This window comes from Spermophilus citellus, assembly GCF_964194105.1.
Source record: "Spermophilus citellus genome assembly, chromosome: 2".
Taxonomy (NCBI): domain Eukaryota; kingdom Metazoa; phylum Chordata; class Mammalia; order Rodentia; family Sciuridae; genus Spermophilus; species Spermophilus citellus.
This window is the reverse complement of record NC_138183.1, coordinates 257,498,169-257,519,022: the sequence shown is the minus strand read 5'-3', so window position 1 is coordinate 257,519,022 and position 20,854 is coordinate 257,498,169. Positions and strand designations below refer to the sequence as shown.

Here is a 20,854-nt window from a genome sequence, read left to right as displayed (position 1 = left end):
TTTTGTTCCTTTTTAAATTTTCTTTTTTTTTTTAGTCGTAGTCAGACACAGTACCTTTATTTTATTTATTTTTATGTGGTGCTGAGGATCGAACTCAGTGCCTCCACGTGCTAGGTGAGCGCTGTACCCTGAGCCACAACCACAGCCCCCTCCCTTTTGACACTAGGATTTGGAACAGCTGTGGAAGGGGTGCCTACCTGAACCTTCAAGGTTTGAGCCTGTCAGACCCAGACATGGCCCGGGGTGGCCTCTGCCCTCTGGGCCTCAATATTATGTTGTAAAATGAGGGTGAAGTCAGTTTCAGCCCTGTCCTGCAAACTGGTCCTTTAGTGATGACAGGAGGAGCAGCCATATCTTAAGGATAGGCATGGAGGTCCCAAGCCCTTCGGGGCATGGAGACCTTGAAGGTGCCTCTGCCCAGATGCAAATAACCACTGGGGGGGGGGTTGCTTCTAGAGCCCTGCTGCTTCTGGACTGACTGGATCAATGAGGACCACCCGAGCAGCGGCAACGATGGTGGTGACCGAGAGACCTTTGACAGTGTCTGCAAGGCTCCAAAGGACATCCAGTGCAGGTCGGCCACGGAGCCGCACCTCTCCTGGGAAGAGCTGCGCCAGAACGTACAGTGCAACCTCTCCGTTGGGTTTATCTGCAAAAACGAAGACCAGTTCGGGACCGGACCATTCGAACTCTGCTACGACTATGAGATACGGGTGAATTGTTGCGTACCATGGTGGGAATGCCCCACCTCGCACACGCCCAGGACCACGCCCACACCCACGGCCACGCCCACACCCACGACCCCGCCCACATCCACACCCACGCCCACGACGACAGCCACACCCACACCCACGACCACGCCCACACCCACGCCCACGACGACGACCACACCCACACCTACACCCACGACCACACCCACGACGACGGCCACACCCACGACAACGCCCACGCCCGCAATCACAACTACGCCCACGACAACACCTATGCCTACAACCACAACTCACGCCACACCAACGCCATCACCGACCACGCCCACACCCACACCCACGACCACGCCCACACCCACAACCACAGAGTCCCCAAGTCCAACGCCCACCCCCACGGTGACAACAACCCCAATATCCACCACCACACAGACCCCAACCCCACCCTCTACCATCACTACCACCATCATTACCACAACATCTACACCCACCACCACAACCACAGAGTCCTCAAGTCCAACGCCCACCCCCACGGTGACAACAATCCCAACCTCCACCACCACCATGTCAACCACCCCTCCTTGTCTGGACTGCGAATGGACTGGCTGGCTGGACTCCGGAAAACCCAACTTTGACAAGCCAGGAGGAGATTTTGAACCAATTGGAGGTGTCTGTGCCCCGGGCTGGGCAGCTAACATCTCCTGCCGAGCAGCCATGTATCCTCAGGTTCCAATCCAGCAGCTTGGTCAGGAAGTGGTGTGTAACCGCTCAGTAGGACTGGTCTGCAGAAACGAAGACCAAAGGCCAGGCGGAGTCATTCCCATGTCCTTCTGCCTCAACTACGAGATCAACGTCCTGTGCTGCAGACCCTGTGGCTCCACAACAGCACCGCCTACGACCGCCACCACTGAGACCACGACACCTACACCCACCACCACGACCACAGAGACCCCAAGTCCAACGCCCACCACCACGGTGACATCAACCCCAATATCCACCACCACACAGACCCCAACCCCACCCTCTACCATCACTACCACCATCACTGAGACCACAACACCTACACCCACCACCACAACCACAGAGTCCCCAAGTCCAACGCCCACCACCACAGTGACACCAACCCCAATATCCACCACCACACAGACCCCAACCCCACCCTCTACCATCACTACCACCATCATTGAGACCACAACACCTACACCCACCACCACAACCACAGAGACCCCAAGTCCAACGCCCACCACCACGGTGACATCAACTCCACTATCCACCACCACACAGACCCCAACTCCACCCTCTACCATCACTACCACCATCATTGAGACCACAACACCTACACCCACCACCACAACCACAGAGTCCCCAAGTCCAACGCCCACCACCACGGTGACATCAACCCCAATATCCACCACCACACAGACCCCAACCCCACCCTCTACCATCACTACCACCATCACTGAGACCACAACACCTACACCCACCACCAAAACCACAGAGACCTCAAGTCCAACGCCCACCACCACAGTGACATCAACCCCAATATCCACCACCACACAGACCCCAACCCCACCCTCTACCATCACTACCACCATCACTGAGACCACAACACCTACACCCACCACCACAACCACAGAGTCCTCAAGTCCAACGCCCACCACCACGGTGACATCAACCCCAATATCCACCACCACACAGACCCCAACCCCACCCTCTACCATCACTACCACCATCACTGAGACCACAACACCTACACCCACCACCACAACCACAGAGACCCCAAGTCCAACGCCCACCACCACGGTGACATCAACCCCAATATCCACCACCACAGGGACCCCAACCCCACCCTCTACCATCACTACCACCATCACTGAGACCACAACACCTACACCCACCACCAAAACCACAGAGTCCCCAAGTCCAACGCCCACCACCACGGTGACATCAACCCCAATATCCACCACCACACAGACCCCAACCCCACCCTCTACCATCACTACCACCATCACTGAGACCACAACACCTACACCCACCACCACAACCACAGAGTCCTCAAGTCCAACGCCCACCACCACGGTGACATCAACCCCAATATCCACCACCACACAGACCCCAACCCCACCCTCTACCATCACTACCACCATCACTACCACAACACCTACACCCACCACCACAACCACAGAGACCCCAAGTCCAACGCCCACCACCACAGTGACACTAACCCCAATATCCACCACCACAGGGACCCCAACCCCACCCTCTACCATCACTACCACCATCACTGAGACCACAACACCTACACCCACCACAACCACAGAGTCCTCAAGTCCAACGCCCACCACCACGGTGACAACAACCCCAATATCCACCACCACACAGACCCCAACTCCAACATCTACCATCACTACCACCATCATTACCACAACATCTACACCCACCACCACAACCACAGAGTCCTCAAGTCCAACGCCCACCCCCACGGTGACAACAATCCCAACCTCCACCACCACCATGTCAACCACCCCTCCTTGTCTGGACTGCGAATGGACTGGCTGGCTGGACTCCGGAAAACCCAACTTTGACAAGCCAGGAGGAGATTTTGAACCAATTGGAGGTGTCTGTGCCCCGGGCTGGGCAGCTAACATCTCCTGCCGAGCAGCCATGTATCCTCAGGTTCCAATCCAGCAGCTTGGTCAGGAAGTGGTGTGTAACCGCTCAGTAGGACTGGTCTGCAGAAACGAAGACCAAAGGCCAGGCGGAGTCATTCCCATGTCCTTCTGCCTCAACTACGAGATCAACGTCCTGTGCTGCAGACCCTGTGGCTCCACAACAGCACCGCCTACGACCGCCACCACTGAGACCACGACACCTACACCCACCACCACGACCACAGAGACCCCAAGTCCAACGCCCACCACCACGGTGACATCAACCCCAATATCCACCACCACACAGACCCCAACTCCACCCTCTACCATCACTACCACCATCACTGAGACCACAACACCTACACCCACCACCACAACCACAGAGTCCCCAAGTCCAACGCCCACCACCACAGTGACACCAACCCCAATATCCACCACCACACAGACCCCAACTCCACCCTCTACCATCACTACCACCCTCACTGAGACCACAACACCTACACCCACCACCACAACCACAGAGTCCTCAAGTCCAACGCCCACCACCACAGTGACACCAACCCCGATATCCACCACCACACAGACCCCAACTCCAACATCTACCATAACTACCACCATCATTGAGACCACAACACCTACACCCACCACCACAACCACAGAGTCCTCAAGTCCAACGCCCACCACCACAGTGACACCAACCCCGATATCCACCACCACAGGAACCCCAACCCCACCCTCTACCATCACTACCACCATCACTGAGACCACAACACCTACACCCACCACCACAACCACAGAGACCCCAAGTCCAACGCCCACCACCACAGTGACACCAACCCCAATATCCACCACCACAGGGACCCCAACCCCACCCTCTACCATCACTACCACCATCACTACCACAACACCTACACCCACCACCACGACCACAGAGTCCTCAAGTCCAACGCCCACCACCACAGTGACACCAACCCCAATATCCACCACCACACAGACCCCAACTCCAACATCTACCATCACTACCACCATCATTGAGACCACAACACCTACACCCACCACCACAACCACAGAGTCCCCAAGTCCAACGCCCACCACCACAGTGACACCAACCCCAATATCCACCACCACACAGACCCCAACCCCACCCTCTACCATCACTACCACCATCACTACCACAACACCTACACCCACCACCACAACCACAGAGTCCTCAAGTCCAACGCCCACCACCACGGTGACACCAACCCCAATATCCACCACCACACAGACTCCAACTCCAACATCTACCATAACTACCACCATCACTACCAGAACACCTACACCCACCACCACAACCACAGAGTCCTCAAGTCCAACGCCCACCACCACAGTGACACCAACCCCGATATCCACCACCACACAGACCCCAACCCCACCCTCTACCATCACTACCATCATCACTACCACAACATCTACACCCACCACAACAACCACAGAGTCCTCCAGTCCAACGCCCACCACCACAGTGACATCAACCCCAATATCCACCACCACACAGACCCCAACCCCAACATCTACCATCACTACCACCATCACTGAGACCACAACACCTACACCCACCACCACAACCACAGAGACCCCAACCCCACCCTCTACCATCACTACCACCATCACTACCACAACACCTACACCCACCACCACAACCACAGAGTCCTCAAGTCCAACGCCCACCCCCACGGTGACATCAACCCCAATATCCACCACCACACAGACCCCAACTCCAACATCTACCATCACTACCACCATCACTGAGACCACAGCATCTACACCCACCACCACAACCACAGAGACCCCAACCCCACCCTCTACCATCACTACCACCATCACTACCACAACACCTACACCCACCACCACAACCACAGAGACCCCAAGTCCAACGCCCACCCCCACGGTGACATCAACCCCAATATCCACCACCACAGGGACCCCAACCCCACCCTCTACCATCACTACCACCATCACTACCACAACACCTACACCCACCACCACGACCACAGAGTCCTCAAGTCTAACGCCCACCCCCACGGTGACATCAACCCCAATATCCACCACCACACAGACCCCAACCCCAACATCTACCATAACTACCACCATCACTGAGACCACAACACCTACACCTACCACCACAACCACAGAGTCCCCAAGTCCAACGCCCACCACCACAGTGACACCAACCCCAATATCCACCACCACACAGACCCCAACCCCACCCTCTACCATCACTACCACCATCACTACCACAACACCTACACCCACCACCACGACCACAGAGTCCTCAAGTCCAACGCCCACCACCCCGGTGACATCAACCCCAATATCCACCACCACACAGACCCCAACTCCACCCTCTACCATCACTACCACCATCACTACCACAACACCTACACCCACCACCACAACCACAGAGACCCCAAGTCCAACGCCCACCACCACAGTGACACCAACCCCAATATCCACCACCACACAGACCCCAACCCCACCCTCTACCATCACTACCACCATCACTGAGACAACAGCATCTACACCCACCACCACAACCACAGAGTCCCCAAGTCCAACGCCCACCCCCACGGTGACATCAACCCCAATATCCACCACCACACAGACCCCAACCCCACCCTCTACCATCACTACCACCATCACTGAGACAACAGCATCTACACCCACCACCACAACCACAGAGTCCTCAAGTCCAACGCCCACCACCCCGGTGACATCAACCCCAATATCCACCACCACACAGACCCCAACTCCACCCTCTACCATCACTACCACCATCACTACCACAACACCTACACCCACCACCACAACCACAGAGACCCCAAGTCCAACGCCCACCACCACGGTGACATCAACCCCAATATCCACCACCACACAGACCCCAACTCCAACATCTACCATAACTACCACCATCACTGAGACAACACCTACCCCCACCACCACGACCACAGAGACCTCAAGTCCAACGCCCACCACCATGGTGACATCAACCCCAATATCCACCACCACACAGACCCCAACTCCAACATCTACCATAACTACCACCATCACTGAGACCACAGCATCTACACCCACCACCACGACCACAGAGACCCCAAGTCCAACGACCACCACCACGGTGACACCAACCCCAATATCCACCACCACACAGACCCCAACCCCATTCTCTACCATCACTACCACCATCACTACCACAACATCTACACCCACCACAACAACCACAGAGTCCTCAAGTCCAACGCCCACCACCACGGTGACATCAACCCCAATATCCACCACCACACAGACCCCAACCCCATTCTCTACTGTCACTGTCCCGGTCACTGAGTCCACAGCTACTAGCACAGCCACTCCTACTGCTTCGAGCACTGTCACCCCTACTCCCACTCCCACCAGCACTGGCACAGAGGTTCCCACCCCTACGGGCACAGTACCCACTACCGTGTCCACCACGTCCACACCTGCAACTTCACCCTCCACCCCCGTGACCACTCAGTCAACCCCCTCCCTTTCCACGGAGTCCACCACCCTTCCCACCACCCCTCTGACCACCAAGGAGCCTTCTAGCTCCCCAACGTCACCCAGAACGACACCCCCTGTGGCCGCTGTGACTTCGGGCAGCACTCCTGGACCTGAGGCCTCCACTTCGGGCACCACCCCAGCCTCGCCAGGTAAGGAGACGCATCCCACCCTCCTCTCCCAGGAGAGCCGCCCTCTGCCGGGGATTCTCACAGCTCTGGGCTGGCCTGGCTCAGGGCCTCGGGTGGCTGCCCTGGCTCTGCCCAGGAGGGTGGGCCCTGGGAAGGCCGAGGCTGGCTCCGCGTGCCTTTCCCTCTGAGCACCCTCACTGAGTGCAGGGAGCCCCGACCGTCATCTGTGCCTGGGCCGCGTGGGCAGAGCCCCTTGGTGAGCCTTGGGCTGTGTAGAACAAGGCCTGCCTGGGCCTCCCTGCCTGGGCCTCCCTGCCTGGGCCTCCCTGCCTGGGCCTTTGGAGCCTTGGCGTGGCAGAGGAGGCCGGAGGGGCCAGCACGCTCAGCCTGAAGCCCTGCAGCCCCTCCTGCAGCTCTGCTGCTGTCCTGAGCCTCGGCCTCCCCTGCAGTCCTCCCATGGCACACAGTGTGAGTGGTGGCTTCCAGAGCCTGGGTCTCCAGCCGGCCGGCCACCTTCCCCTGTGTGTCCTGTTGTCGGGCCCCCGTGGCACCTAAGAGGAGTGACGGCCTCAGCTCACGACCTGTCCTTACAGGCACACCCTTCTCGAAGACCACTCCCGGCACTGTGCCGACAACCACCGTCGGGACCTCCACCAGGACAGGGCCCTCTACCATGCCGACCACACTGGAGACCACCCTGGCCACGTCCACCCCGATCGAGTCTCCCAGCACCCCGTGGGAGATAAGCACTTCCACCACCTGCTGCGTGTTGAACGACACGTACTACATCCCAGGTGTGTCTGGCCGTCCACCCCCACACTCGGCAGCCGAAGCTGGGTCTGATCCCTGTTTAATGTGACAGGTGAAGGACCAGGCAAGGTCCAAGCCAGGAACTTGCTCAGGAGGCGGGAGGACGAGGGTGGAATGGGACATCTGGCTGGAAAGAGGGACCAGGGTCCCTCAGCTCGTGAGCATGGTCAGGGTGGTTGGTCCATTTTCTGTTGCCATGACAGACTGCCTGACACTAGATCATTTTTAAAGATGAGAGGTAGGTTTATTTGGCTCACGGTTCTAGAGGCTGGGAGGAGCGTGGTGTCAGCACCTGGTGAGGTCGTCTGTGCATCCTGATGTGGCAGAGGGCATTCCCAGGCGAGCGGGGCAAGCAAGCTGGCTCCAGCCTTGTTCTCTTCTTCTGAAGCCACTAATACCACCCCAGGGCCCCACCCCGAGGACCTCATCTAAGCCTGGTCACCTCCCAGAGGCCCCTTCCCGACCCTGTAGCATGTGCCCAGGGACAGTCACACGGGAACCCCTGGGGCACATGACTGGGCCCACAGCAGTGCCTTCTCTGTCTTCCACGGGACCTGTGTCCCCTAAGGTGGCCACCCTGCCTCTGGGTGGCATGGGGACTGGACCTGTCTCTCCCGCAGGTGACGTGGTGTACAACAACACCATCGGGGACACCTGCTACTACGTGAACTGCTCCGTTGACTGTGAGTTCCAGTACTTCAACTGGTCCTGCCCGTCCACGCCTTCCCCCACGCCTACATCCTCGGTGCCCACTCCGTCCTCGGTGGCCACGCCTTTGACACCCTCAACACCCAAGCCCTCCACGCCAACAACCACATCCTCCAAGCCGACACCCGGCACCACCAAGCCCACTGGGTGCCTAGATTTCGATCCTCCGAGACAGGTCAGTGGGCCAGGGTGGCCTCGTTCCCCCGGCGCCAGGGGTGTCCAGGCGTCCGAGGCCTGAGGGGTCCGAGATGCTCCTTCCCCCCCCTGCACCATCTGCAGTGCAGGGTCCGCTGCAGCCCTGGGCCTTCTCCAGGCCTGGCCAGGTGGCTGGCCGCCACGAGGCCCTGCGCTGCCGGCGGCCCCTCTGGGGTGGAGTGGACTGCCATGCTGCCCACGTGCAGCCTGTTGACTCCCAGGGCCTGGTCCTGCAGGAGAACGAGACCTGGTGGCTGTGTAACTGCACCATGGCCATCTGCAAGCACGACAACGTGGTGGAGATCGTGGAGAAGGAGTGCCAGCCCCCGCCCATGCCCACCTGCTCCAATGGCCTCAAGCCTGTGCAAGTCCTGGACCCCGACGGCTGCTGCTGGCACTGGGAGTGTGACTGTAAGTCCCTCCCAGTCGCTCGGGGACTGCCTGCCACTCCCTCTCTGGTGGAGGGTGGCGTGACTGGTCTCCTGGGAGCACGCGGGCCCTGGGGGCAGAGTCCGAGGGCTGAGCACCTGCTGCAGGCTTGGCGCAGGGCCCAGGGACTTCTCGCACTCCTTCCTGCCCCAGGTCTGGGGACCTCCCCAGAAGGAGGAGGCCTTCCAGGTGAGAGGGGCCCCTCTGGCTCCACACCGAGGCCCTGTCCTGCGGAAGGGCCCTGTGGAGGGTGGGGAGCCAGGTCCAGCCTGCTCTCACACCCAAGGGCACCAGGCTTTTCAGGCCCGCTCTCCCGACCTGACCCTGAATCCTGACTGTGACCCGTTGCCGTCCCCACCCCTGCCCGCCAGCTCACTGAGCTTCTTCTGCAGGCTACTGCACGGGCTGGGGGGACCCGCACTACGTCACCTTCGACGGCCTGTACTACAGCTACCAGGGCAACTGCACCTACGTGCTGGTGGAGGAGGTGACCCCGCAGGTGGACAACTTTGGGGTCTACATCGACAACTACCACTGCGACGTCAACGACCAGGTGTCCTGCCCCCGCACACTCATCGTGCGCCACGAGACCCAGGAGGTGCTGATGCAGACCACGCAGATGATGCCCCTCAAAGTGCAGGTGCGTGGGGTGGGCCTGGCGAGTGTCCACAGCGGGCCAGCAGGCCGGGCTCTGAGCGAGGTCCCCCCAGCAGAGGATGGCAGCAAGGGCCCTACATAGCCTCCCCGGAGCCGGGCTGGAAGGTGGGATGGGGCGGGGTCTCCTGGGGACACAGCGTGCTCTTCTCAGGCCCTCCAGGTGGTGTGTTCAGGGACCCTGCGTCCCACCACTCAAGCCCCGCCCGGGCACAGGTCTCGGCAGAAGCTCCTCCCGGGGACAGGGCGGGTGGTCAGGGCTGCCCTCCTGCAGGTGCAGATGGGCCTCTGCGTCACACACGGCTCCCAGAGGTGACAAGGCAGGGCAAGGCAGGCCTCTAGCTGGCTGCCCCCTGCTCCTGCCGGGGCGCCTGACCAGGAATGCTGGCTGCAGGTGCAGGTCAACAAGCAGGCGGTGGCCCTGCCCTACAAGAAGTACGGGCTGCAGGTCTACGAGTCAGGCATCAGCTTCGTGGTGGACATCCCCGAGCTGGGCGCTCTCATCTCCTACAATGGGCTGTCCTTCTCCATCAGGCTGCCCTACCGCCTGTTTGGCAACAACACCAAGGGCCAGTGTGGTGAGCTCCACAGCCCCCACCCGCCCCACCTTGGGAGCTGGGGGCCTGTTCAAGCGGCGGGCAGTGGGCCTTCTGCCCCTCTGTTGGGGCGCTGTGGTGTGGTCCTGGGTTTGGTCCCTGTGGGGAGCCCACAGGAGGGGGCTGGCCATGAGGGACCTGGGTGGGGGGAGGGGTGGTCTCCCAGGGACGACCCTGGCCCCGACGGTCCAGGCTGGTGCTGGTGCCATGGGACCATCCTTGCCGCCACAGGCACCTGCACCAACAGCACTGTGGACGACTGTGTGCTGCCAAGTGGAGAGATCACCTCCAACTGCGAGGCCGCAGCTGACCAGTGGGTGGTGAATGATCCCTCCAAGCCACACTGTCCCCACGGCAGCTTCACCACCAGGCGCCCGGCCCTCACAACGCCAGGGGGCAGCCACTCCACACTGCCCGAGAACTGCACCACGTCTCCACTCTGCCAGCTCATCAAGGACAGGTGACCTGCCTGGGCCTGTCGGGCCTGGCCACTGGGCAGCTGTGGGCCCCAGGAAGCAGCCTAGCCTACCAGGAGGATGCGAGGCCCAGCCGAGTGGGGAGCTGGAGGGCTGAGCACGGTGCTGTCTGGGCCAAGTCAGGGCCCAGGCCCAGGCCCCTGTTCCCACAGGCCAGCAGCGTTCCTGGGCACCCTGCTCTCCTGGCCTCCTGGGTGGTGCCAGCTTAGCTGCCCCAGAGGCCCTGCGTGGCCCAGCCGGCCGAGCACAGAGCTTGCACTCAGGGCTGACTCTGGGGAGCCAGGTTTGAGCTTAGATGGAAGGGGGCCTCCGGAGGCAGGCAGCAACGGACAGGTCGGTGCTGGATTGGGCTTCAGGGGGCCTTCCAGGGCTGCTGGGGAGGCTCAGGGCACCCAGCGCTCCCCCTGGGGCCCAGTGGGTGTGGGCCTCCTGTCCTCCAGGCTGGTCCCTTCCTGCTGCTCCTGCTGTCAGCCACAGGCACCCCCTGATGGCCACAGGCTGAGCCTGCCAGGGGCAGCCAGGGTGGAGGCATGGGAGAGGCGGGTGTGGTCACCTGGCCTGGAGCCGACCAGAGCGTCAACTCGCCCCGCAGCCTGTTCTCCCAGTGCCACGCCTCCGTGCCGCCCCAGCACTACTACGAGGCCTGCGTGTTTGACAGCTGCTTCGTGCCTGGCTCTGGCCTGGAGTGCGCCAGTGTGCAGGCCTACGCGGCCCTCTGTGCCCAGCAGGGCATCTGCATTGACTGGCGGGACCACACCCATGGGACCTGCTGTAAGTGCCCCTGCCCCTGCCCCGCACGGGGGGCCTGCAGGCCAGAGGAGGCTCCCAGATCTGCTGGTTGTGAAGCCTGGAGTTAGACCCCATGGGCTGAGCCAGGCGTGCAGGGACAGCCAGGGCTGAGGCTGGGTCCCCAGGTGGGGAAGGACAGCCCGGAGGCCGGGTGTGGAGTTCTGCACCCAGCTGGGTCAGGGTGAGGGTTAGGTAGGTGGGTGTGGGCCTCCTGTCCTCCAGGCTGGTCCCTTCCCGCTGCTTCTGCTGTCAGCCACAGGCACCTCCCTGATGGCCACAGGCTGAGCCTGCCGGGGGCAGCCGGGGTGGAGGCGTGGGAGAGGCGGGTGTGGTCACCCAGCCTCCAAGCTGACCAGAGCGTGACCACGCCCCCCCCAGCCAGGCACCCACCAGGCACCCACCAGGGCAGGACAGAGGCCACAGCACTGAGTCATTGGCCACCTCTGCTGGTGTGGGGAGGTGCTGGTTGGGACGGAGCGGGCAGCTGTCACTGGGCATGTGCCCTCCTGAGTGGCCCTCTGGTCCTTGCTTTCTGCAGCTGTGACATGCCCATCTCACAGGGAGTACCGGGCCTGTGGCCCCTCACAAGAGCCCACCTGCCAGTCCAGGTACGTCGTGTGACGAGTCCCCGACGGATGGGCTGGCAGGTGGCTCCCTCCCCATCCCACCGCCCTGGGCCAGAGGCCCCCCTGAGGATCCTCTTCCTTCAGCTCCTCCCCGCAGAACTCCAGCAGCCTGGTGGAGGGCTGCTACTGCCCCGAAGGCACCACGAGCTACGCCCCGGGCTTCGATGTCTGCGTGAAGACCTGCGGTAGGCCACCCACCGCCCTCCTCAGGGTCCATGGGGCTGGGCCCAGGGCGGACCCTGCTCCCTACAGTACCAAGCTGTGCTAACAGGTGTTTCCTTCCTCTCCCAGGCTGTGTGGGACCCGACAATGTGCCCAGAGAGGTAGGTCTTCCCCTTTGTGATGGGGATCTCCCAAAAACCCTGAATTTGGGGGAGTGGAGTGGGGTCCGGTGGACATGAGACTGAGTAATCAGTCACTGAACCCTGGGATACTGATTTAGCAGGGACGCCCATGCACTCATTCACTGTCCATTTCTTTGTCCATCTGTCCATCCAAACATCTCTCCACCCACTTGTCCATCCACTCACCACCTGTCCATCTGTCCATCCATCCATCCTCTTATCACCTGGTCATGGATTTATTCATCTGTCCATCATCCACACCCCCAGCTGACCCTCTCTCTATGCATCCACCTGCCTGCCCACCATCGTGTGGTCTGTCAGCACTGGGGTGACACCTAGGCCACTGGGTGTGGTCTGCCTCCAGGGTAGGGTCAGGGCCCTGAGGCTCACTCCTGGCTCAAGTCTGCACAAACCTAAGTGATTTGAGAGGTGCCTTGGCCCCACACCAGTCCCGTGTTGGTGGGTGCTGGTGAGCAGGTCACGGCTGTGGATGGCAGCCTGGGACCCCGAGAGCAGCTGCTGTCCTTCCCAGAGCCTGGCCTGTGAGCCAGGGGTGGGCAGGGATGTGGCTTCCCCTCAAGACCCCTTGGCCAGCTGCCTAGGACAGCCCTTTCCTGCTTGGCTGGCCACAGATGGGTCACCTGCAGCCCTGGCACGGTGGTGGGCGGGGCCTGGTGGGGCCCTTGGCTTCAGCAGCCCACGCGCTTCCTCCGCAGTTTGGGGAGCGGTTTGTGTTCGACTGCAAGGACTGCGTCTGCCTGGAGGGTGGCAGTGGCATCGTGTGCCAGCCCAAGCAATGCAGCCAGAGGGCTCCGGTCAAGTGTGAGGAGGACGGCACCTACCTCGTCACCGAGGTCGACCCTGCCGACACCTGCTGCAGCATCTCCCTGTGCAGTAAGGCCAGCTGGAGCGGGAGGCAGGACCCTGGGCCCCACTGTCATGCAGCGGGCACCCTGTGGGCAGCCCCTGCCCTGGGAGCTCAGGATGTGGCCATCCCAGAGGCTGTGGGGCTCCACTGGACCTCCCCCTGCAGGGGCTGGCCTGGGGGGGGTGACGGGGAACCCCCCGGGGTGCAGGGGCCCTGTGCTATGTGGCAGGAGGTGGGGCTTTGCCGGTGGGAAGCACCCGCCTTAGGAGTCTGCCTCACCTTCAGAGTGCAACACCAGCCTGTGCAGAGAGGAGCCCCCCTCGTGCCCGCTGGGATTCCAGGTGAAGAGCCAGATGGTGCCCGGAAGGTGCTGCCCTGTCTACTCCTGTGGTACGTAAGGCTGGCTGGCGTGGCTGGGCTGTGCGGGAGGGCTGGCTATGGGAAGCGGCACCCTCGGGGGTCCTGTCTGTGGATCTGTCCTGAGCTGGGGCTAGGCCAGGTGGCCACTCAGGACAGCCTCTGAGGGCCTCTCCTGCTCTCTCCCAAGTGCCCAAGGGTGTGTGTGTGCACCAGAACGCAGAGTACCAGGTGAGCCCTGGGCTGGCAGTGGGGAGGTGGAGGAGGGAGGGGAGGTGACGGCCCTTGCTCCCCGTGGGTGGGGAGGGGTGTGGTCGGGGCCTGGGCAGGTCCTCACCGCCTGCCTGTGCCTGCAGCCTGGCTCCCCAGTGTACTCCTCCAAGTGTCAGGACTGTGTGTGTACCCACGCCGTGGACAACAGCACCCAGCTCAACGTCATCACCTGCACCCATGTGCCCTGCAACATCTCCTGTGACCCTGTAAGCCCCAGCTGCCCTCCTTCCCCGCTCCCCATCTCAGGGCACCTCCTCCCCTCTCCCTGAGAAGCACACAGGCCCTGACGCTTCCACAGAGTTGGTCACACTTCCTCCATGCTCTCCTGGCCCACTCCGTCCCCGCCTCTCCACCTTGGCACCTACCCGGACTGCAGCCTCTCCAGGCAGGCAACCCCAGCAGCCCCAGGTGCCTCTGGGGTGCAGGACAAGCCTGCAGCTGGGCCTGGGCCTTGTCTGTCCACAGGGCTTTGAACTTGTGGAGGCCCCTGGCCAGTGCTGCAAGAAGTGTGAGCAGACCCACTGCATCATCAACAGGCCCAAAAGCCAGTACCTCATCCTGAAGGTGCGCCAGGGACACCCCCCACGGCTGGGAGGTTCCACAGGCGGGTGGGAGCAGAGAACAGGGGAACCCTGGCTCTGCTGGCCAAGTCCCCCAATTCTGGGTACAGCTGTGGACAAGGGTCCTGGGGCTGCTGCAGCAATGTACACAGTGCGGTGGCTTAAGCCAGCAGGACTCGATTCTCCCAGTTCTGGAGTGCCCAGCTCTGAGGTCCAGGCTCACAGGGCTGGGCTTGCTTGCTCTGCAAGTACAGGGGGAGCCACGGGGAGGCTCTGCCTCCGTCTCCAAGTGGCTCCTTCCCTGCGTCTGTGTCCTCCTCTGCCTCTCATAAGGATGCTGCCCCTGGCTTTGGGGCCACGCTAATCCAGGATGACCTTGTCTCAAGATCTTTTGTTTAGCTTCATCTTTAAGTGTCCCTCTCCCAAATGGGGTCAGTTCATAGGTCTGGGCACAGCTTCCTGGTGATGTGGGCTGCAGGCAGGTGCCTGTCCCGAGACCCCTGGTCCTCTTGCCTGGTGCTGCTGGGCCTGTAGCTGGTCTGGTCTGAAAAGCTGCTCTTGTCGTGTCCCCACTCTGTCCTGGTTTGTGTCTCTGGGCTGCAAGACCTTCCCACGTGTCCTCACTGATGCTCTCTGCCTGCAGCCCGGGGACATTCAGAGCAACCCCAACAACAAGTGCATGTTCTACAGCTGCATGAAGGTCCACAACCAGCTCATCTCATCCGTCTCCAACATCTCCTGCCCTGACTTTGACCCCAGCCGCTGTGTCCCAGTGAGTGGGCCCCTGGGCGTGGGTCTACCAAGCTCTGCCCAGAGTGGGGCCCCCAGTGTTCCTGAAAGGCTGGTCCAGTGCTGGGACCTGGCCTCAGGCCTGGCTGCAGCTGCCCAGGAGGCTTTGTCCTGGGCTCCTGCAGGAACCACCCCTTCCTAACCCCGTGTCAGGAAGGGGGTGTCCGTCCACTTGGGAAGTCTGGGGGACCCAGGCTCATTCTCCTTTCCCCCCAGGGCTCTATCACACTGATGCCCAATGGATGCTGCCAGAGATGTGAGTACCGTCTGGCAGGCACGGCCTAGTGGGTGGGTGCCACAGAGCCCCTGGAGGGAGGAAGGTAGAGAGGAGGGTGTCCCAGAGCCTGTGCCTGCTGTGCCGTCCTCTCTCACACTATGCCCAGGAAGAGGCAGGAGGGAGCCCAGCTGGAGGCTGAGGGCTGCCCCTGGGGGATCGGTGGCGCCAGGTTGGGGGCTGCTGGACTTGGGCAGAGGAGAGGAAGTGAGAGCTGGTGTGAGACCCCTGCCCCTTGGGCTCCTCCCAGGCATCCCTCTCAACGAGACCAGGGTCCCCTGCGCCACCATCCCAGTAATCAGGGAGATCTCAAGGGCCGGCTGCACCAAGAATGTCACCATGAACTACTGCTCCGGGTCCTGTGGGACTTTCGCCATGTGAGTCCCAGGCTAAGCCCGTGCCCTGGTGGGGAGCCCGGAGGAGTCCAAAAAGAGGCGGGGGGCGGGGCGAGGCTAGCCCCGCCTCCGGGGAGGCGGCCCCTCACCCGTCCTCGCCCCCAGGTACTCGGCGCAGGCCCAGGCCCTGGACCACAGGTGCTCTTGCTGCAAGGAGGAGCGGACCAGCGAGCGCGAGGTGGTGCTGGACTGCCCCAACGGTGGCACGCTGGCTCACACCTACACGCACATCGAGAGCTGCCTGTGCCAGGACTCCGTGTGCGGGCTCCCGCTGGCGCAGCAGGGCCGCGTCCGCCGCTCCAGCCCCCGGCTCCTAGGGAGGGCGTGAGCCGGGAGGCGCTGCCCCCACCGCTGACCTGCCTCGCCCCTTCCCCCTGAGCTTGGATTCCTCTCTGCGGATATTTATTTTCTGAGGCTTTGTTGGATCTTTTGCTTTCTGATAATAAACTCAGGCAGAGATACTGTACTGTACTGTGTGGTCTGAGTTGATGCCCGTGGGCCACTGGGCGGCAGGGTCCAGGGGTGTGGGGGTGGGGTGCCTCAGAGAGGACCCTGGGCCCCCCACGGTCCGGCCACCAGTGTGTACACAGGACCCAGGGATCCTGGCTTTGCCCAGTACTGCCCAGAAAAACCAGCCCCTAGCTCTCTGCCTGTGCCAAGCCCTGGCTGGGCAGCTTGACCTCAGGCTGTGAGACGGTCCCAGGGTCTTTCATGGCCGTTTCCCAGGCTTTCTGCGGCTGGGGTGATTTCAGTCCAGCACGAGCTGTGGGGTCAGTGTGCCTGTGTGTGTGGATCTCTCTGGGTTTCTACCCCGGAAAAGCCAAAGAGAATCAGCTCCCGCTGCAAACTAGCCAGAAGTGGCCGTGGCTGGCTGGCCAGGGTTGCAGGCCGCTTCCAGGCAGAGCCCGCCAGGCCTCCCACTGACCTGAAGGCACAGTGGACGGCTGGCCACGCGTACGTGTGTGACCTCAGACACCGTGCCCTCCCGTGTTTGGGAGCTGAGGCCCTGGCTTTCTGGGACTCATGGAGGCTGGTGGAGGCTGCCCATCTGTGGTCGGTGCGTGCAGAGAAGCCCCCACCTCCTCTCTCAAGGCAGCAGGCAGTGCTGGGGGAGCCCCAGGTGTCCCGGAGGAGGCCAGAGCCCCAGCACCCAGTCTCACTGCGAGCCTTGCTGCAGTGCCTCAGGGCTCACGGCACCTGTGTGGGGGGGGGTCCAGAGCTGCCCGCCAGAGGCCAGAGCCCCTCTTCCTTCTCTCTACTCGAGGCCTCCTCGGGGCTGGGCTGAGACAGCTGCCCTCCCAGGCTGTCCGACCTCCGCCTGGTTTCCTCCCCACCTGACCTCCGGACCCCAGGCAGGGCAGCGGGCCGAGGGCCTGTCGGGTGCCCGTGCCTTGGTGTCTCCCTGGTCCTGGAGGCTGCTCAGGTGTGGCAGCCTTCCCAGTGCTCCCAGCTGTCCTGGCCACCCCCTCTGGGGACCTAGAGCCCACAGTGTCGAGGCCTACGGACTTCTTGGGAAGCCAGAGGGCCTGGGCCCACCCTAGAGCCACTGGGTCCTCTGGCAGAGCAGATGTGCTGAGGGGACGTGGGCGGCCACCTCTGGCATGGCCATGCGGGGCCTGGTGCTTCAGAGCCTGGGCTTCCACGAAGTCTTCAAGGCCCGAGTCCCAAAGCCACTCCAGGCCGCGTCTGGTGCTGGAGGACAGGGGCCCTGAGCCGCGTGTGTGGCCCGAGGCTGTTCTCCTGGCCCGTCCTGGCCATGTGTCACTTCTCTGCCAGAGTGTGCCCTGATGGCAGCCCCAGGATGGCGGTGACCTGCAGGGTGGGATAGGGTGCTGTGGACAGAGCCCTGGTCAGGAAGAGGAGGAAGGTGCTGGCAGGTCCCTGGATCTATCTCTGGGCCTGCCACTGTGAAGCGGGTGCTCCAGGGGCAACCGAATGGGTGAGGGTGCAGCTGGGCCCCTTCATAAAGGGACCCCACCCCAGAGCAGCCCACCCCTTCCCAGAACAGGCCCCTGGCCAACATAGGCCATACCACCCCCGGACATTAAACTCCACGTCACACAAAAGGTGTTAGCCACCGTGGAACTGAGGTAGACAGTAACAACCCAGGCGACTGGAAGATCCCCCTAAATTTGGGGATTGGGACACACACTTGTTTTTGTTTGTGGTGCTGGTGACAGCACCCAGGCTAGGTGAGCACTTACCACTGAGCAACACCCCAGCCTCTGGGACACACACTAAATAACCGACGGGTCAAAGAGGAGGCTCAAGAGAAGTTAGGAAATGTTTTAAATAGACTAAAAACGAAAGCAAAACTTATCAAAAAGTATTCCTTAGACCTTCACAGCATGTTTTCTTGTGTTGGTAGGAGGGAAGTCTCGATGGCCTATGTTCTACCTCAACACTGTAGCGGAAGACGAGCAGGTGGAGCTGGAACAAAGGAGGTAGCACACCCGTCCAGTGGCCTCCGGGAGCACCCACTTCACGGCTTCAAACCCCAGACTCCGGGCACACAAAACCGAATGGGTAGAATCAGTGAGATGGAAAACTGGCTCCTGGAAGAGATAAAAGTGAAACTGAATGAACCTCATCAAGGAGGATCATGCCAAAAAGAACGAGATCTATACACAGACGAAGCGTGGGCCAGGGCTACACATCCCACAGACCTCTCAGGGACCCGGAAAGGGAGGCCGTGGTGTAATGGGGTTGACAACTGGATGAGGCGGACACGTCCCTCCACAGAAGCAAGTTCACAAAACTGACCCAAGAAGAAACAGGAATCAGCCCCATCTTGTCTTAGAAACCGAATCCATCACCTGCAGGCCTTCCTCAGGACGCCTTATCTGTGATTCTGTAAATCTCTAGAGAAGAAATAGCACCGACCCCATTCAAACTCTTCCAGAACGAAAGTGAAAAGGGAGCACTGTTGACCACTGAGCCCTATCCCCAGCCCTCTTTATATTTTGTATTTGGAGACAGGGCCTTGCTAAGTTGCTGAGGCTGGCTTTGAACCCATGATGCTCCAGCCTCAGCCTCCTGAGCTGTTGAGGGAAACTCTCTCAACCCATCTTGCAGGTTTGCATCTCTCCAGATTCCAGAAGCAGCGATGTGGTGAGAAAGAGCTGTCGGTGCCTGCCAGGAGCAGAGATACAGAACCCAGAGAGGAATGTTGTGAGGCCGTCCGGCAGCGCGTCCAGGAAGGGGTGGCCAGGGTGACTCCTGTCAATACAGCACAGGAGAAAAGCAAAGTTAGAGGACGGGCAGCCCTGAGGACCCGCAAGAGAGCTGAAGGACACATGGACCACAGAGCGGGAGGGCCACCCAGGGGGGCAGAAGACAAAGTGTGTGGGTAGGTGGCCCCGCAGAACCCACAGAGCCCCCACCAACGAGCTCCGCCTGCAGGAGCCATTCGTGTGTCTATGTAAAGGGATTAAGTCAAAGCAAACAACTCCACTTACAATAGTATAAAAACACAACACGTGGGAAGACATTTAACAAGATGGTGCAAGAAATGTAAACTGAAGGCCACAACACATCCCAAAGCTAAATTTAAAAACACTTAAATAAGAGGAGACGTAGGCCAAGTTCATGGCCAAGAAGGTTTGGTATTGGTGAGATAGCTGCCCTCTTGAATCTACCTGAAGAGTCACGAAATACCCATACAATCCCTCACGGTCCTTTTGGAAGCAATTGGCAAGCTACTTTTGTTTATTATTATTATTATTACTATTATCATTATTATTATTAGTTTTCTCTGTTTTTCCGTATTTTAAACAGGTGCATTGTACTTGTACAGGTTGTTGTTGCAGGTTCAATATGTGATGTTCACACACACAATGCAGCAGCATGGCCTGGCCAGTGTCCCTCCCCTGCACTTCCCCTTCCTCCCTTCCCCCCACCCCTGGTCCTATCCTCTACTGACCTTCCTTTGATTTTCATGAGATACACCCACGGTTTCTTCTCCTTTTTCCTCCCGAGCCTCTGCTATGAGAGAAAACATATGACCCTTGACCTGAGTTTGGCTTATTTCACATAACACAATGCTCTCAAGCTCCGTCCATGTTCCTGCATGTGCCATAGTTTCCTTTTTATGGCTGACTAAAACTCCACTGTGCATGTCCACCACATTTTCTTTATCCACCCGTCCATCGAGGGACACCTAGGCTGGCTCCTTCGTCTGGCGGCTGTGAATAGTGCTGCTATAGTATCACTGTAGTGAGATGACTCTGACTCCTCAGGGTCAATAACAAGGAGTGGGACAGCTGGGTCACATGGAGGGTCCCTGCCTGGTCTTTTGAGGAGCCTCCCTACTGATTTCCACGGGGTCGTGCTGATTCACAGTCCACCCACAGTGTAAAAGGGTTCCTCTCCCCGCATCCTCCAGCATGTGTTGTTCACACCCCTGATGGCTGCCCTCCTGACGGGTGTGGGACACAGCTCAGTGTGGTTTTGAGTTGCATTTCCCTAATTGTTAATGATGTTGAACATTTCCCATGATTTCTTGCCCATTTGCACTACTTCTTTTGAGAAGTGTCTGTTTAGCTCATTTGTCAATTTATTAATTGGGTTATGTGGTTATTCAGTTTTCAGTTTTCTGAGTTCTTTTTAGTTTTCTAGATATCAATCCTCTGTCAGAAGAAGAGTTGGCAAATACAAGTGGGAAGGTG

At 60.2% G+C, this 20,854-nt stretch overlaps 1 protein-coding gene across 1 annotated transcript in view; it reads left to right on the top strand.

Moving 5' to 3' along the window:
- Positions 1-16,515, top strand: part of MUC2 (mucin 2, oligomeric mucus/gel-forming) — a gene marked incomplete at both ends in the record, with an annotated part of 28,454 nt that extends 11,939 nt beyond the window's left edge. Inside the window, 20 exons of the mRNA XM_081280507.1 lie at positions 457-7,065; positions 7,638-7,838; positions 8,475-8,737; positions 8,994-9,168; positions 9,579-9,826; positions 10,235-10,418; positions 10,668-10,896; positions 11,505-11,683; positions 12,240-12,309; positions 12,412-12,512; positions 12,619-12,650; positions 13,388-13,565; positions 13,825-13,929; positions 14,087-14,127; positions 14,253-14,375; positions 14,635-14,733; positions 15,373-15,501; positions 15,735-15,774; positions 16,043-16,169; positions 16,293-16,515. Coding sequence (XP_081136633.1) covers positions 457-7,065; positions 7,638-7,838; positions 8,475-8,737; positions 8,994-9,168; positions 9,579-9,826; positions 10,235-10,418; positions 10,668-10,896; positions 11,505-11,683; positions 12,240-12,309; positions 12,412-12,512; positions 12,619-12,650; positions 13,388-13,565; positions 13,825-13,929; positions 14,087-14,127; positions 14,253-14,375; positions 14,635-14,733; positions 15,373-15,501; positions 15,735-15,774; positions 16,043-16,169; positions 16,293-16,515 — 9,356 coding nt within the window. The remainder of the gene's footprint in view (positions 1-456; positions 7,066-7,637; positions 7,839-8,474; positions 8,738-8,993; positions 9,169-9,578; positions 9,827-10,234; positions 10,419-10,667; positions 10,897-11,504; positions 11,684-12,239; positions 12,310-12,411; positions 12,513-12,618; positions 12,651-13,387; positions 13,566-13,824; positions 13,930-14,086; positions 14,128-14,252; positions 14,376-14,634; positions 14,734-15,372; positions 15,502-15,734; positions 15,775-16,042; positions 16,170-16,292) is intronic.
- Positions 16,516-20,854: the final 4,339 nt, after the last annotated feature.